This window comes from Nanorana parkeri, unplaced genomic scaffold, assembly GCF_000935625.1.
Source record: "Nanorana parkeri isolate BGI_ZX_2015 unplaced genomic scaffold, ASM93562v1 scaffold445, whole genome shotgun sequence".
Taxonomy (NCBI): domain Eukaryota; kingdom Metazoa; phylum Chordata; class Amphibia; order Anura; family Dicroglossidae; genus Nanorana; species Nanorana parkeri.
Window position 1 is genome coordinate 295,732 of NW_017306713.1, and position 19,131 is coordinate 314,862.

The 19,131-nt window shown below is 40.7% G+C and overlaps 1 protein-coding gene across 2 annotated transcripts in view; it reads left to right on the forward strand.

Annotated features, from left to right (window-relative positions):
* Positions 1–19,131, forward strand: part of FYN (FYN proto-oncogene, Src family tyrosine kinase) — a 115,606-nt gene that overhangs the window by 75,452 nt on the left and 21,023 nt on the right. For both annotated transcript variants that reach the window (XM_018560284.1, XM_018560285.1), the window contains exons 4-6: positions 3,854–3,950; positions 16,421–16,519; positions 17,103–17,206. In XM_018560284.1, coding sequence (XP_018415786.1) covers positions 3,854–3,950; positions 16,421–16,519; positions 17,103–17,206 — 300 coding nt within the window. The remainder of the gene's footprint in view (positions 1–3,853; positions 3,951–16,420; positions 16,520–17,102; positions 17,207–19,131) is intronic.

The window sequence follows — 19,131 nt, forward strand, 5'->3', positions numbered from 1 at the left end:
AGGGCGGGTACAATGCTAGTTTACTATTGGCTATTGCAAATTGAAATAGCCAATAGGAATCTAGCAATGCATTCCTATGGTCAAATGTATTAATTTTTTTCTATTGTTACACGGCTCCGTGTCAGAATAAAGAAAAAAAAAAAGAAAAAGCAGTGTTTCTCTCCTGGGCAGCCGGGAGCGCGAGACTCCCAGAGCGCCTGGGTGAGTTTTTTTTTTATTTTTATTTTTTTTGGACGGCAGCAGAACCGCTGGCCAATAGAAAACTGTTGGGCGGAGCTAGCTGTCATTGCTAGCTCTGCACAATCGTTTCCTATTTATTTTTTTGTACTTTTTAAACTATTTTTCTGTTCTGCTCGGTCCCTCTGAGGGACCGAGCAGAACAGCCGAGCCACTGCTCACTTCCATTCACTCACTGCTGTTCGGCATCTATAAGAATAGACAGAACAGCAGCGAGTAGCCTGCCGGAGGTTCGGCTTAGCCGATCCAGATGTTGGATCGGCTGAGTCGAACTCCTCCTGCACTTTGGGTCGGCCGAACATCCTGAGCATGTTCGGCCGACCCGAAGCCACGTGATGCCACCCGATGTACGGCTGATTTCAGCCGTACCAGCCTGAAGTGAATAGCCGAACAGCGTTCGGCTCACTTCACTTCAGGTCGGTCTTTCACTCGGCTGCCTACGGCAGCTTAGTGAATAGACCCCATAGTAAAACTAGCCAACTGAAACCAGGGTGGCTCTATCATAAAACAAGATCTGTAGACGTAGCCTCTGATAAACAGTTTCACTGGTTTAAATTTTTTCCCCTTTTTTTTAGCCTAGTGGTCCGATCAGTAACACATTTCTTGTCTTAGGGTGGCTCCAATCTATGGAGGAGCAATGGAGCTACCCATGGACTGCACCACTGTTACCCTATGGAGAGGGCAGTGTTAGACGCACTAGCAAATTGAGATAGACTTGACTGACAAATTAAAGCAGAACGCCAGCTAACACTTTTTTTAGCAGTTACAGCAACAGGTTTATTTTTTTCCTTTTGATATAAAGGTTTTATATAGATGCATTAAATCTGGCCATTGCAAACACCCCTGTCAGTGTAAATGGTTTGTCTCAACCCTCTAGCTACCACTTTTGCGGGCATCTTGGTCTGTTAAAAGAGAACTAGAGCCAGCTGTGCTGGCCACCTCCCCTTCTGTCTCTCCAGTCAGCGCTGGAGGAACAGAGAGGGGAGGGGGGGAATCCCTGCAGGGAGCTGTGACTGACAGTCATCATTCTCTGCAGGGAGAAGATCGTGAACTGAGCGATCAGTGGTATGTGATCGCTCAGTTCTCAATCTATAGATGCGAAGTATGACAGCTGCAGTGTCACACGTCAGCTCTAACTATTGGGAAGAGTATATTTTACTCATCTCATATTTCTTCTTTAAAGGAAGTTGAAAAATAACAGACATAAATAAGAGAACTAATGCAGCCTCCTTATCTGAAGGATTGGAATTCTGCAATTTATTAGAAATTTGCTTCTGGCTTTAGATACGTTTTAATGTTTCTTCAGCAGCAAAAAGTTGATAGGAAAAGTTAGGAACACACACCTTTTAGGTCCAGCTTGTAATTGGGACAAACAGTGTGATAGCGTGCAGTCTGTGCTACCAGTGAAGAGGAAAAAGGCCGGTTTGTAATGCATGCCTGTAGATAAATGTAAAAATCTCCACATGTGCACAGATGTTCCAAAGCCGTTACTGGAGGAGGCACAGCATTTTTGTAATGTTAGACAATTCAGTAAACAAATGTATTTTCCTTTAATCTAGATAACATACAATTTGTAATATTCTTGTGGTTTCTGAAAAAAGTACAAATGCTCAAGATGAGCTTGATTCCAGTCATATGTTATTGTCACACTAACTTGCAAATGATTGTTTTCCATATATCAATGCATGCTGTCCTTTGACTAGTCTTGTGACAGATTGCTCTTTATGGAATATTTTCTTCTGTATAATTTGTCATAGAATCTTATAAAATTGGAATTCTGTTTGAAACCCCTCCATGCAATAGGAGGGATGACTAGAGGAATGTCCTCATTTCCACATCCCTGTCATTTTGCCAGGATCCCTGATCTCATTTTTGAAAGTGGGGCTGTTGCTCTTCCATTCAAATGTGATGGATTTATAAATGGTGTTATTTTTCAATAAATGAACTCAGTCAACTGAAGCAATCAGCCATATTCGGTAAAGGAGGCTAAAGTAACCCATGGCAACCAATAAACTTTATTTTTACATCTGGTCTGAGTGCAGGATGTTGGCTACTGTACTTAAAGTGTATGTAAACCCAGTAACAAGAAAAGTTGAAATCTGTTTACCCTCAATTGCACATGGTGATGCCTAGAAATTGCATTTACTGTTGTTATATCTGATGATCATGCCTGTAAGCACATGTGGGTATACTCCCTGCCATAGGGTGACAATGCACACTCTATGCAGGAGAACATTGTCACCCTGTGCTATGTGCTCCCATTCTGAAGCACAGCATTGTCTGAGTCCTGCCCTCACCACTTCAACTATTGGAGGAGCATCCACCATCAGTAAGAGTGAGAACAGCTCCTGCTGTATACTTACAGAGAATGTAGTACCTGTATTCCCCCATATTTTGGGGCTTTAGTGCTATATTTGCAACAAATACTGTATGTTCTCTTCCATAAATGGATGAGTGTCCATTTCGGTTAATAGCTTTCTATCCTTCAAGTGCAATGTTGACCTGTAATTGTAAAAACAACACAATGGCATGGAAAGAAGAATATGGGTTGATCTAAATGCTGTAAAAAAAAAAGCAGGTTTTAAACTGACACTAAACTCAGGAGTTAAATCTTAAAAATAGATTCAAGTACCTTAAGTATTAAAAAAATTATCTTATTTGTGTGTCACTTGGCTGTAGATCCTCAAATCATCTCTGAATTCATGCTGACACTGTCCTTCCTTCTGGAGTGTGGCTACTTTTGTTCCCCATGGTCCCTGTCTGTGTTGTAAAGTAGCCAACGCTCCAAGCTCGCTCCCATGATGGACTACAATCTGAATACAAATGAGTAAACTAAATGTGAGATTGTAGTCCATCCTGGGTGCGAACTTGGAGCGGTGACTACTTTACAACACACACAGGAAACAAAAGTAGCCACCCTCCGGAAGGAAGGACAGTGTCAGCATGAATTCAGAGATGATTTGAGGATCTACAGCTGAGTGATACACAAATAACATACATTTTTGTTAATAGTTAAGGTACTTGAATGCATTTTTAAGATTTATCTCCTGAGTTTAGTGTCACTTTAAGAATAAAAGGTGGATGACAACTAAACAGATGTGTTTCCTTTAGAAACAATCAGTTATAATAGTAGAATAATAAAACAAAAATAAACATCTGATTCTTTGCTATGGCCAACACCTCCAATTTCTTTTCATCCACATTTTATACATGAGGTCTATTACCTTCTAAAATATTTGCAATCGTTTATGCTGCCAAAGCATGACATTGAACAGGACATTTAGAATAACCAAAAATTGAAATGGTTTCAATATGATACAGTTGTTTTTATTGAAATGTTAAACAAATTAACACACACTGAATAACTTCATCATTTTTTCTAAAGTAATGTGGTCAAACATTCCAAGCTCTCCACACTAAAATGTCCCTGTCTATAAAAAAAGGAATCATTTTTATTACATGGCTTCTCAAAAACTGGCAAAGACCTCCATAAACCAAAGCATATGGATTCAATCAGATTGGCTTGTTTTGTGGCTGTGCAGGCTGGTTTGTGTTGGGGCTGTTTAACATGCGAGTTCTACTGCCACTTAATATGTGATTTGCTCTGTCCCCTTAGGAGTAACGCTTTTTGTAGCGCTTTATGACTACGAAGCAAGAACGGAAGATGACCTAAGTTTTCAGAAAGGGGAAAAGTTCCAGATACTTAATAGCTCGTAAGTGACTGGAGAGGCTCAGTAACTTTTAATTTAATTTTAATTTAATTCTTTAAGTTCTTTTTATTACTATTTTAAAGAATTCTCATGATCATTTAGAAAACAAATAGTGATCCACAAAAGCATGACCAAATACCTTGAAATGTTGATTTGTATGATTGGCAAATGTTTCTTGGCGGAAAACCCCTTTTTTCTTTATTTAGTATAAATTTTTTTGCTCTTCACCCTAAAGGTGGCTGATTTGGGGTTGTGGGGCATTGCAGAGCACAGCTGCCACCACCCCTTGTGTAGCGAGCAGGCTTGTGAAGCACACTTGTGTTACGCACTGACATCATCAAGAGGAGCTTACCTTCCCTGAGACCTAGTCCTAATTCCCCAGCCTCCCCTTCCTACGAACAACACCTGTGAACTGTGATGTGCTCTGCTCTGATGTAAGCATTCCTGGAACATTTTAGTTTGCACCCCCACCCTCCCCCTGAATTCCTCATGACGGTGTTTGTCCCGGGCATTGCCTTGGAGGTAAAGACAAGGATTGCCTATTGAAGCACCTATCCCCTTGCTACTGCGTTGTTGGATGGCCGTGAAGAGAGGAGGAGCGACCTGACCAACAACACAGCTAGCCTTAGCACACAGAAAGATGGGACAGAGTACTACGTGCAGTTTGTCCCCTGTGGGGCAGAACACATTAATAAAAACAAAGTTAGACTAGAACACATCATTAAAAAAAACAAGTGAGACTTCTTTAAATCAATGATATCCCTTACATGCATAAACCAGTAGGCAGGTGTGATCTCTGCACTTTCACAAAGAATAGATTCCAGCACACGCCAACTGAGTATAAATATTTAACCAGTTAAATGCATGAATGTTGTGCTGTTTTATAATGATCAGTATTCTAAGCCACACCGCTCACAGCCATTGTGACCAAAATGATAAAGCGGTGCTTATAGTGACAGCAAGAGATGGCGCCATGCAGAGAAATCATGAGTTGAGAAGAGGTCACCAGTGTTAGTGACTTGTCTTCGACTCGTTCTGCTTCATAATTCACCTTGCAGGACGACTCCATGAATTAAACACAAGAAAATAGTATTAAGAAAAAGGTTGTCTTTTATTTTTAGGTTATGTTAAGCGTCAGTGTGCCTGCCCTGCTACTGAATTGCTAAAGTGCCTTTGTTCTTAGACCCCCCCAAATGTCAATGTCACATAATACGAAGATTCAGGACTAGTACATTCTCATGCATTCCAAAGTCATTTGAGCCATGTGTGGCATGCATGAGAAATTAGAATGGTATGATCTTTACAGCATCTTAGACATAGCGTGTTTGCAGCTGTATGTATAATATATGTAAATGTGCCATTTTCCACACGCAAGCTGAGCATAATGTGTAAGACACCGTAGCTTACTGAAAACCACAGCAACCAATCAGGTATCAGCAGTTTTTTTTATTTAGCAGTTAGCTTGTGTTATAGGTCACTGCACACCATCTTATTTTTTTGTTGTGCATACACTGCTTATGTTTATGTGTATACCGCCGCCAGCAGATCTGCAGCAATTGGAACATGTACAAAAGCAAGGAATAGAACTCTGCTATCATCAGTGTCTGCTTTATCAAGTGTTAGCTATTTTTTCCTGTTTTAAAGGGCAGAGGAAGACATATTGTTATGAGAGTGTAGGATTTAAGCAGCTGTGGAAGGACAATAGCCACTAGCTGGAAGTTGAGGTGTTTGGTTTCTTGCTCCTTTACTGGGACATGGAGCCAAAAAAAGCTGAGTCAGAACAAATTTATAGTGTTTATGTGCAATTTGCTTGCACATTTTTGCAGTCCTAGTTTTGCAGATGTTTGTGTATGACAAATACAGGGTTATTCACAAAAGGGTGAAGAGTTTGGAGAAGGCAGGAGAAGTGAACAATCTAGGACAACATAGCTGATTTGGAAACATTCTCCAATTCAGCTCACTTTCCGTTTCAGCTATGTTGTCCTAGATTGTTCACTTCTTCCTTCTCCAAACTCTTCACCCTTTTGTGAATAACCCCGATAGTGTAATGTATAGAATTGATCTATGTGTAGCATGGTAAGGATCATCAGGATATAGATCATCAGGATATAGATCATCAGGATGTAGATCTACTATTAGTAGACATTTAAGTGAACCTGCCTCCAAAAGTTTTGGTACAGAGTAGGGAAGGTTTTGATCCTGTGCCACATTATTATTGCTGTCTGGGTCACTTCCTGTTTTAATGACAGAGTTGTCATAAGGATAGGGAGATACATTTCTGCAATGGGTACACAGAGAAACCAATACAAAATAGTCAAATGTTCTGACCCTTAGCTACACTATACAAAACCATCTAACAGTTTTGCCTGCAGAGGTCCATTCACAGCAGCAAGCCGCGGTGAACACATGGATGCACTGGGAGGTAACAGTGCTAATATGTCGATCACATTGAACTGTTTTCTCTTTTTTTTTTTCTGTTACACCTTTATAGAAATGTCACAAGTGACCTTTTATTAAGTTATATTGGCCACAGCACGGTGCAATAAGGTTGTTGAAAAAAAGTGCTGCATGCACTGAGCCAATTTAAAACAAAGCATATGGCCTTGACTGTGCGTTGGGGCTGTGCTGGAAAAGGCGGCCAGAGCAGCCCCAACGCATTTGGTCCTAATGGGTATTCTTTGATGTCACCAGGTAGTAGATCTGCCACTACGGTAGAAACAAAATTCTGTTAATAAATATATAAGCAGCATAATTGGCCTTTCCAATATTGTAACGGATGCAAAGTGAAACATAAACTAAAAAAGTAAAAGACGCTTCTCAAACTAATTAATTGAATTCAATCTCTAGTACACATGAGTCCCAAGATACAAAGGTTGCAGCTTTATATATGGTGACATCATCACGCAATTATGCTGAAAATGTTTGTGTGTTCTCGGCCCGTGGATAACTGTCTTTGGCCTGTACTTAGAAAAGACAATAATTTCAAAGTGCAAATTGTATGAAAAGACTGCACGGTGAATACATATTCATTAAAAAACGCAGTCAGATATAAGCATACTTTTCCACTCTTCCACACTTTCCAGCAACGGTTATGCATAATCATATACTTGTATATTTTACACCTCATATGAACTAAATATATTGCCAGAATGTTGATGACAACTTGCTTAAGGTGATTGTAGCCATATTAGTGCACTTGCAACAGTAGAGATGAGTACTCTCCGTTATAATTTTTTTTAATGCACTAACAGTTAGATTTTCAGGTCAAGCTTTATGTATCAGTACTGCTTGGAGGTTAGTTCCCCAAAAGCTTGTCCTGCAAATGTGGAAATGAAGTATCATGGACAGTACTCAACTGTGTTGTTGAAGACTAGTAATTTTTCTGCTGCTATTGACTCTGACTTTTCATTAATTTGTATGCTAAATTTAGCCTGCTGCCAAAATATGGACATGCTGTCCTCTCTGTTTAATGCACTACAAGGGGCTTATATGCAAATGAACTGTGATTGGCAATAAATTGAGGTAGGAAATTACTGCCATCTAGTGACCGCTTATGCAATTATTTTGTGCAAATCTTAAATTAATGCCTTTTTTTCTGCTGTGTTTCTGTATACCAGGGGATAATGTAACATTTTGTGACAGGAGCACACATTCTTGCTTCTTTACAATAGCACTATTACGGTCAAAGATTTTTTGTAATAAAACATAGTCTCTTGTTACTATACTCAAACAATGGTAACAAAACCTCAAATGTCAAGTAAATACAAACATTGTTTTCTTTTGTATACTGATGTCTACTGCTTTAAAGACCAAATCAAGCTTTATTTTTTTATTGTAAGTCAATTCTTTTTGTTCTCCCAATCTGTTGCATGCTCCAGTGCTGTTGCTTGTGTTCTCTCCTGCCAGTGGCTGTTGTCCCAGTTCTGGGTTGAATGACTTCCAGTGTCAGCCTATGCCCCTTGCTGTAACTGACACACCCCCAGGGCTGGCGTTGTTATGCATCATAGGCTCACAATTTATTAACAGAATTAATTTTGTAGCATTCTGTATCAGTATTGGAAGCAATCAATCACAGAGCAGATTTTTGCTTTAATACATTATGACTAGAGGTGCACCGAAATGAAATTTTGAAATCAAAAACGAAAATAAAAACATTTTCTAAAGCTAATAATCTTGTAATTTACAGTGTTATCACCGCAAAATCAACATTTTCCTGATACATTTTTACTGTTTAAAAACAGATTTTAGCTTGTTGTCACCTACAATGTCATGTATTATAGTTTTAGTTTTTTTCTTTTAATTTTTCTACAAATAAAAAATTATATGCCAGCTTTCTGCCGCAAATTACAGACCAGTACATCTGACATAAGAGTTGGGTAGCTCCATAACCAGAATGCTAGGGAACTTTTGCTCCCTCAAATTTCTGATGCCAGCCAATATGTCAGGTTCTAAGCTTTTATATACTTCTGGTACACCAGGAGGAGGTGCCAGCATTGTGAGACACAGGGGTGTCGTGTGCATCGGGCAGGGGTGTTGCTAGGTCCAAAAAGACCTAGAGCACATTTGGGTACACCTAGAGTAAAAAGTTGCATAGGGGCAACTCGTGTCCTTTTCTGTTCTCACATTCTGTTATGGTTTCCCTCTCTTTGCTTTCTCCATGTTCTCTACTAGAGCATTGAGTATTTATCATCCCTAAATACAGATACAGTCTCTCTCCCTGCTGTTTGGCCCTTAGAATCAGACAGGAAGTTCTTTCTACCCAACACCAGAGGTTGAACAGCACACAAGTTATACTTGCATAAACACAAACAGACACCACTCAAATCGAATGGACCTGGGGTACTATACTGGAGACTCCAGGTGCCAGGGCCTAGCGGTGCCCTTGGCGCCATATAATTTGCAACCACTGTCCCTAGTAAACTGGTAAATGGGCTCTTTACTGAGTTTAAAAAACCCAAAAGGAAATCCCCCATTCAATATACAAATACATTAAAACAAAGTAAAAAATAATCCAGAAGAATCTTTGGACTTAATTGGTTCCAAACTAGGTCTCCTTTTCAGTAAAAGTTATATGTAAATAAAGTGTAATTAGTGCTACATCTTCAGCTTGTAATCCACAACTAAACAAAGCTCAGCAGAGACTGATTATAGTAACTGGACCACAAGCATCTGGGATATCCCTATGGTCCAAATTCCATGCTGTCATTATTTACTTTATTCATTTGAAAGAAAACATTGTACATTAGATTTATAATACAACAGGGCTGGCTAGATCTCACCTAGTGAAAATCCATTACAATTAACAGTTATTACCAAGTTTTAAATGAAACCTGTCATTAAGGGGTCCTTTCACAAAGCTGCCGAAGGATCTAGCCGTAGCTTCGGCTGATCCTTCGGCTAGCTTCGGCCCCAGGACCCCTTCGGTTCAGTAGAACCGAAGGGCTGCTGTATGGGCTATTCACTATAGCCCGTACAGCTCCCGAAGTTGGCCGAGCGGCTCAGTCGAGCCGAAGGCATATGCCTTGGCCGGCCGATAGCTTGCTACTGACAGCTGGGCGGAGCCAGCCGTCATCACACGGCTGCCTCCGGCCACTTGTAGAGACAGATCAGCATCCCCTGGTTACCAGGTAACCAGGGATGCTGATCTGTTATTACTCTCCCGGACGCACAGGGAGTCTCACGCTTTTAGATAGCGGCTCCCGGCCACCCGGGAGAGAAACACTTGCTCCCGGAGAGGTTTACTCTGCTCGTTCGAGCAGAGTAAACCTTTCCCTGCTCTGTTTTTTGTTTTTTTTTCTTCTGACGTCGGAGCCGCCGTCAGTCAGAAAAAAAAAAACAGTATAGGAATGCATAGCTACATTCCTATTGGCTATTTCACTTTGCAATAGACAATAGCAAACTAGCTATTGCACCCGCCCACTGCTGCTGTCGATCAGCAGAGGGGACCTGAAGTTCTCCATCAGGTCCTCTTCTAGTGATTGACAGCAGTGATTGAATCACGTACATGTACGTCCACCCGCCGCAAAGCATCGGGCCATATTTTTACAATGGGCGGACAGCAAGGGGTTAATGAACAAGTCTGGGTAAACATTCTATTTACTCCACACTGCAGTGGTTTAGTGCTATTTTTTGTATAGGTTCAAAAATAAAAAAGCTTTACTTACCCAATCCTCTGAGACAGCTGGCTGTGTCAGAGCTCTCTTCTGCCTGTCTCTTCCTCCACCGCAGCGATGATACGTCCCTCACCGTCTTCACATCCTATACACTGTGCATAGAATATGATGACTCAGGGACCTTAGACTGCTGCAGCAGAGAGGCAGCAAAACGGAAGGGACCGGTCTAAGAACAAGTTGGCTCAGAGGAACAGGTGGATATAACTATTTTTGCACCTAGACAAAAATGAGCACGTAACCCTTTCAGTTTGGGTGTAGCCCCACTGCAAAGGTTAAGAACATTTTTACCCAGAGTTCTGTTTTAAAGATCATATTATCTCTGCCAACCTTCAAAATGGTGAGTGTTCCATGTCATGATAGACTGCAGGGAACCTATTGTTTTTTTAGCCAGACTTGTGATATCTGATAGACAGTGTGATGAGAAGGTTGACAAGACACAGTTACTTTACAGCACTACTAAGCAAGAAGCTAAGCATGTGTGTTTTGTTAGTAACACTAGTTAAGATTATTAATGGGTCACTTCTCTTTGGAAAAAAATTTTAAAAGGCTATAGTTCCTCTGTACATATGGTGTTCTTTACTTGCTGACAAAACAGAATTATTGGGGGGAAGAGAAATGTAGAGTATTACTTATAGTGATTAGTCCATCTTGTTTGAATATTTGCTAGATATAAATGTATAAGCGACTTGACACTTTTTACCCTCTCAATTTGATCATTCATCTTACAAAAATAGCCTGTAATATATTGCTTTGAGACTCCTGCATTGTGAACATTACCTGCGCAATTATATCAGTTGTGTCTGCAAGGTAGCTGCTATCAATTTATTTAATTGCTCATTTTGTTTCAGGGAGGACACAGAGTAGTAATTACTCAAATAGATTATTTGTTCAGCAATTTCCTGTATAATAAGGTATTACTCCTGTCCTCATTTAAGGATGCCACTCTATCAGGGTAATTCACAACTAAGTTAGAGCAAGCCTGCCACCATTGTCTGAAGCATTTTGATTTTAGTGTGTTTTAGAATTATTACTATTATTGCTTATAGAAGTATTTTGATATTTAGGTTCGTATTTTGATATCAGAGTATTTTCTGAGTATGCTTATAGTTTAAAGCGGCATTGAACGCTCAAAGCTTTTTTTATTTATTAGTTCATTAATTCAGTTAAACAAATATACATTGCCCAGCTATATTTGCAATAGCCAATAGTAAACTTGCATTTCACCCGCCCTCTGCTGCAGTTCTCCATCAGGTCCATCAGCAGAGGACGGGTGCAATGCTAGTTTACTATTGGCTATTTCAAATTGAAATAGCCAATAGAAATCTATCAATGCATTCCTATGGGCAAAAATTATTTTATTTTTTTCTATTCTGACACAGCTCCGTGTCAGAATAAAGAAAAAAAAAGAGAAAGCAGTGTTTCTCTCCTTGGCGGCCGGGAGCGGGAGACTCCCAGAGCACCAGGCTGGCTCCGCCCAGCTGTCAGAAGCAGGCTGTCGGCCGGTCGCTCGGCCAGTTCGGCTTTCAGCGCGGCTCAGCCGAGCCGAGGCATATGCGTTCGGTTCGACTGAGCCGCTCGGCTAAGTTCGGGAGCTGTATGGGTTCTACTGAACCAAAGGGGTCCTAGGGCCAAAGCTAGCCGAAGGATCGGCCGAAGCTAGATCCTTCGGCTGCTTCGTGAATAGACCCCTTAGTGATTTAATCGTCATTTGAAATATCTTAAAAACCTTTTGACTTTAATATCTCCCTTAGTGATCGCTAATCACTCTTATTGACTTTCATTGCTCCCCGGCCTGGTCCCCAGTCAGGAGAGTATATGAAGAAAGAAAACTGATAAGAAAACTTGGGGAAACCACAGGGGCGTAACTAGAAATCACAGGGCCACATAGCAGAATTTTGTATGGGGCCCCGTGATTTCTAGTTATAACCTTTGCAGAGCCCACAGGAGATCCAACCTGAGGGTGACCCTGCATAGACTCTCTATGGTGGGCTCTGCAGGTTCACCCTCAGGTGGACTGGTCGCACTCCTTACCTGTCCGCCTCCTCTTCGTCCACGGTGGCAGATGGGCCCCGCCTCCTCCTCCGTCGCCGGGCCCGCCTCCGTCTTCGTCACCGGGCCCCGCCTCCTCCCCTGCTACCGACCACGGACCCCGCCTCCTCCACTGCCACTGCTGGCTCTCATTGACTCTGTAGAGAGGAACGCACTGCTGCACAGATTACTGTCATCTGGCCAGGCCCCACTGTGCCCATGGCAGCCGCCTGGGTCGCTATGGTGGTTGTTACGCCCCACTGGAAAGCCATAACCTCTGCTCCCCTGGAGATTTCATAACCTGGCTTCATACTGTATGCATATTCCGTCTAATAAACATGGTCAGTGAATCTGCCACAGCCCCATCCTCTTTTTTGTGCTGTCACATATTGTGGTGGGCACATTCAGCCTTTCTGCCCTTGGATAATGCAGGAGGGAGGCAGCATAACTGGAGGATGACTACTAAACTCATATGACTTGCATTTTGGGTACCAAGAGTCAAATACACCTTAGGGCACTGGTGAGCAACCTTGCTAAAAAGTTCAGAAAAGTTACCTAATGGGATCTATTTGATATTTATTTTCAACCCTGTTGAAGAGGAAAATCAAAGGAGCAGGCTGGAAAATGTTACTCAATTCTTATCTGAGCAATCGAAATTCTAACCTGAATGTGATTTTCATTTGGAAAAAATTGTACATATTGTAATGCTCATGTGCTAAGCACAAAATAAACCTTTTAATAAGTCTGGGACTCCATTCGAGTAAAAGGACTGGACAAAATTTCAAGGGCTTTTGGATTATATAGGTTATGCTGTGCGGTAGGGGAAAGGGGTGTCAGTTTAAATATATATTCTAGCTTTGTATTTAGCGTTTTGCCTTAAGTCAAGTCCTTAAGGATAACTATTTTGTATTGTTATCCTTTGTGTTTTCCCGCTCCTCCCCCCGACACCTCCCTAAAATCTGTACTTACCTGTCATTACGCCTGCATTATCCATGCTGTCCCGCTTACAGAGAGCCGCGCAATCACCACTGCAAGCTCTGCAAGGCGGTCACACATTTCTTCTGCACATGTGTGGATCAATCACATTCATTTCTATGAAGAGGCCATCTATAATTACACGTCTTCCACTCACTCAGCACCAAGTATAGAAAGTATATAGAAAATCTCAACATTCAGTTGTTGTTTCAGCACAGACAGATTTGAGAGCCCATTTCGAAAAATAATACTCTCATTTCCCGATCCGCGATCCATGCAGCTGCTTTCATTATTTCATGATTTAGGGTGACGTCTTGTCATAAGGGAACACAATGCTCTGTAATATTACTTCCCTCAAGAGACTGCTGATTGCTGCTCCAGAACAGTGGTTGCAGGATTTCAAAAGCCTTTTCATGACACCTTCATGGACACACATGAAAAGCCTTTACAGCTGGAACACTCTTCCTATATGGAATACAATACTTGGCTTAGGCTCATTAATATGTACCTTGTCTAAAGGTAATCCTCTGCAGTAAATGAAAACTGCCAGCTATGGGCCCTTCTTTAAAGATTGTCAAAATCATTCTTTTATTTTCCTCTAATTTGCACTATTCTGCAGCTAAAGGACATATATTATTTATTTAATTCTAATTCTAAGAAACAAGGCACATGGCCATAATAAGCCCAGAAGAGAAAACTATAGAAAAAAAATACTAGACAAAGAAGCAGAAAAGAAAAGTAGAGAGACAAAAAGGGGGAAGGGAAAGTCCACCACCCAGTCGAGGGAAGTCTGTATCCTGAAGCTAAAACAACACCTTTAAAACCAGAACATGGGGCATCAGGAGAGACAAAAGACAGGAGAGGAAATACTGGTATGCGCCACTCTCATGGTGGCTCTAGTAATAGGATCGGACCAACTTTGCAGTGGCCTCAAAAAAGCCACGGGGCACCCCACAAAAGAACATCCACAGTAACCTGTTCCAGAGCTATCCACAGTTTAGCTGCCTCATTACAACACAAATCCTCCACTCTCTTCAGATGTGCCGCTTTTTAGTAGTCAGATCCGGGAAGCTGATTCCTCCAGAGCTCTTATACCTAGTCAACACTCTACATCTAATTCGAGCCCTTTTGTTAGCCCAAAGAAAAGATAAAAATAGTGTGCGCATCTGTGCAAGATAGGTGGAGGGCACATCAATCGGCAAAGTATGGAACAGGTACAGCAGCCTAGGTCAAATCAACATTTTCAGAATACTGTTCCTACCAAACCAGGTAAATATGGAATGATTCCAGTGATCAAGGTCGTTCCGTATCGCAGTTTTCAAGGGATAGAAATTCAAGGCAAAAATTTTGTTAAGATCCGCGGTAATCAGTACCCCTAAATATTTTATCCAAGTAGGGGCCCATTTGAAGCGGAAATTGGATGCAGAATGTGACAAACGGGCCATAAGGACAGAAACATTTAATGCTTCCAATTTAGAAAGATTGAGCTTAAAGTTAAAACGTTCCCCATAAGTAGTCAGTTCTTTTAACATATTTAAGAGAGAGGTTTCAGGACTCGTTACATAAAACAGAAGGCCATCCGCTTATGCAGGAATCTTATGATGACCTTATGGAGACTCGAGGCCCACAATATGCAGACGATTTAATCTTGCGGATCAGAGGCTCTAAGGTTAGTATAAAGATCAATGGGGAAAGGGGGCACCCCAGTCTAGTTCCATTAGAAAAAGAGAAGGGATTAGAGCAAGCGTCACTGCCTTGGACAACTGCAGTTGGGTTGCAATAAAAGACACTAATCCACCTCTACATATTGAGACCCAAGCATACATGTCTGAGAGTTTCTCGAAAGAAAGCCCAATTACCCTATCAAACTCACTCACACAATTCAAAGGGTTCTTCCCATCCTTATGGATAACAGTGTTAACAGTGATATGACCCCGGAGCGAGTCCTTTGGAAGTACACAGCTGTCTAAAAGACCATTAAAGGCCCTGGTAAATTTGTCAACCACTACATCTCGAAAATGTTTGTAATAAGGCAAAGTATAACCATCAGGGCCAGGGGCCCTACCAGCTTTCAGTGATTTGAGGGCTAGATCAAATTCCTTAACCGCAATGGGGTGCTCCAAAGCCAAACGGTCCTGCCTCGAAAGAGGGGGAAGGCCTGATGTAGAAAGATACTGATGGATCTCCAAGAGATTAGGCTCCGAACCCGCCCCCTGAGTAGAGGACAAATAGTACAGTTTCTGATAGAAATCCCTCAATTTCCGATTGTCCCCAGACAATAAATGTTGGCCATAACTATGGGAACCACGCTCCCTGAGAGCATTTGCCAGTAAGAGACATATTTTAAAATGTTGGTCAGTCTGGTTTGCAGTCATTGGCGATTTTCGCCATACTTATAAAGGTTACTGTTGAATGCCAGCAAATGCAGGTTAAGGAATGATGGTCAATGTGCATCTATACCAATTGCAGACTTTGCCAAGCCCCCTTCGCCTATAGGGGGAATTATGGGTATATGTTTGTTACAAATTCAATCCAAATCCATGTTAAATATAGCAGCATTTCACACTGAAGCTTTCTAAGATTTTGATGATGATGATGAATGTTAACAAGAATATGGATGCTGTCATTGCTGACCTCTTCTAAAAATGCTGGTAGTTACTTGGCTGTCATACTGATCCAGTGGCATCAATATTGTGTAGGAAACTGACCTGGAACAAGCATGCAGGTGAAGTGATGTGACTTCACTTGACTTTCTAGACTTCATGATTATTCCGGGTATGTGATTCACAGAGTAATAAAGACATTCTTCGAAGGAGGTCAGCTATGACATCCCTCATATTTCTCTCAGTACATATATTGTTTAATTTGGGTTTAACCTTGAATCTTAAAAAACACATACACAAGTTCCCACCTCATCTTGTACAAGGAGTCATTTTATTCCTGTATTGTTTTATATTTCTGCATCATATTTGGGAACATGTGATTTAATTTCTTAATAACTGTTTGTGGACCTTGTAGACTTTCTCCAGAAGCTGGACATTGGATTTAAGTAATCAATAAAGTAATTGATACGGGTAGCCCATGGGTAGCTCATGTTTCTTTTTATGTGTGATCCAGGGAATTAATTTATGAGTACTGATAGTGTCATCACAGGGATTTATGGTTTATGTGGTCCATTGTTCAAATGAATGAAACAAAAAAATCAGCCATTTACATTATTGCTTTTTATTACAATTCTTCAGGTTTTCTCTTTTGACTAATTGATTTGCTTCATTCTCTTTTTATTTCATTCTACAGTGAAGGTGATTGGTGGGAAGCTCGATCTTTGACAACTGGTGGAACAGGTTATATCCCAAGTAACTATGTGGCACCAGTGGATTCCATTCAAGCTGAAGAGTAAGTGTCTTAATAAACAAATGAGCTTAAAAAACATCCCCTTTGATAATCTTGCTTAACCCAGTCTGAAAATGTAATATTATACCAAATAACAGAACTCTTGTTATATAACAGTTATAGAACCATTTAAAATCTATTGCCCATTTTTAACCAATTTTCTTACACTCAAAAGCACTTAAGAAAAAAAGAACCCCTATCTAGTTTATATTTAAGAATGTGTTCCTGCTAGAATATTTCTAGCAGAAACACGTGTGTTTCTGCTAGATAGATTCACCTTCTCTATTTTTCCTGGCGGCAACTATCATTGAGACGAAAAGTGATAGTAAATCAACCATTTTACAGTTGTCACCAGAACAAGAAGTGAGGGAATTTTTCCAATGGGGACACTTGTTCCAGTGGAGATTTGCTCTTAAAACAAAATGACTCTACTATACTTTATATCATGAGTTTGCCTATCACTAATATCACTGAGACATAAACCATTACATTTTAGTGTCATAACTTTTATTAAACTAAGTTTCTTCATTTTTTTGCTACACCGTTAATTTTTGGAGATGACCTTTAACCATTTCTATCTCTTTAGATGGTACTTTGGTAAACTGGGCAGAAAAGATGCAGAGAGACAGTTGCTATCCTTTGGAAATCCAAGGGGTACTTATTTAATACGTGAAAGTGAAACCACCAAAGGTAAGGTGATATAAATATTTCTTCACCTGAGGTTGTTAATTCAATGTAATGTTTCTGAAACCGGTCCTCTAGTACCACTAGTAGTGTGGTATGAGAACTCAAGTTTGAGAATCACAGGTGAAAAAAGAAATATGATTATTATAGAAGATTACTAAATAATCGATGTACCTGTGCTCTTACCTGGATATGCTGAACATGTGGCTTGCTAGTGGCAGCAGAGAATATTGTATTTTGGGAAACACTGCTGCTGCAAATCTGTTCAGCTGTCAATACTGTTATGTGATTCTGGGACTTCTGAATGAAAGTCTCATACCAGTGAGGCCTTACATACCAAGAATGCATTCTTATTTCATGACCTTAAGGTGGCCATACACAGGAATATCAGTCAACATGTATGATGCCCAGTAAGTAAACTGAAAGGGTCAACTTACAGAACTGCAGCTCTAGAACCAGCAACACAAACAGCAAAAAGCTTATTTCCTTCTCCTCGGATTAAAAAAAGTGGTTGCTTAAAGCTGAATTCCGGGATAAGCAACTATTGTCTAAATATAAGATATATACACTGAGTGGCCAGATTATTATGACCACCTGACGTGTAGTCAAATTAGCTATAATTTTGCACTGAAGTTGCTAGAAGGCCAGACCATTATAAATAGGGAAGCAGGTTGTTTACCACGACAGTAGAAGTGATTTTTTTCTGAAGATATAGGGGAAACAACGCGATTTAACAGCCTTTGAATGTGGGATTATTGTTGGAGCCATGGAGCGAGTATCAGCAAAACAGCAGAATTCGTTAAATGTTCAAGAGCAGCTGTTGTTAAAGTGTTTAAAGACTGGACTGTCAGCCGAAAATCTGGGTCTGAACGTGCGAATCGTGGCCGTCAGCGGCTAGTCAATGTTAGGGCAGAACGGAGAGTGGCAAGACTGGTACAAGATAATAGAAGGGCAACAGTGCAGTGTCAGATTCCTCGCATCACCTTTCAACATCTCGTGGAGTCACAAGGCGGCCCAAATAAGTCATCTCGTGGAGTTATCTCGTGGCCCAACGAAGTACTGATGGGGTGGTCATAATAATCTGGCCACTCAGTGTATATATATATAGATATAGATATATATCTATATCTATATATATTCCTACTTAAATCTTTGTGTATTTTGTTCCAGATCTATGCAGTAATCCAGCATGAAAGCTTGCCTTTTTGCAGGAGCTCCTTGTAATAAAGACCAGTCACTCCTGCTCTCTGTCATTGTGCAGGGTGACTGGTCTTGTGTTCACCCACTCTTGTACTTTTCTGCAGTCAGCCTGTAATGGGTGGGGCTACTGAGTCCCTCCCACAACTATGCTCTCTGCATACGCATGTTCACCTCAGTGATGATGTGTCTGCTACTATTACAAAGTCATAAATGGGTTTGCAAAGACATTTGGTGCACAAAGGTTCAGCCATATCGACACAAGAGATTTGATGTGTGTGTGTTGGTGTGCATGTCGCAAGTAGGTTTTTCTCATTCTCAACCATTACAGAGCCTCAAGCTTTACTGCATCCTATCAGAGTAATGCTCTGATAGGATGCAGTACTTGTGCATATGTGATGTACACGACCACCTTTACTTCCGGTCAGCAAAACCCATGTTATGCTACAGAAATTGCTTGGTGACGAAAGGCTCTTCATGCAGATGATACCCCAAAAAATGGCTTTTCAGAACAATAATTATCTTGTGCTATTGCTAGAGTGTAAAAAGAAAAACAAAGTACATTGGATATAGGAAATATAAATTAATATAGCTGTTTTCATTGAGGGAAATTATTATTTTGTAATGGCTGACAGAGTGAGCATAAGCACAACATTCAACCAGTGGACCATGATCATATGTGTGTGACAAATCTCTAAAGATTTAATACATATTTATCAAATGGGTAAGATTAT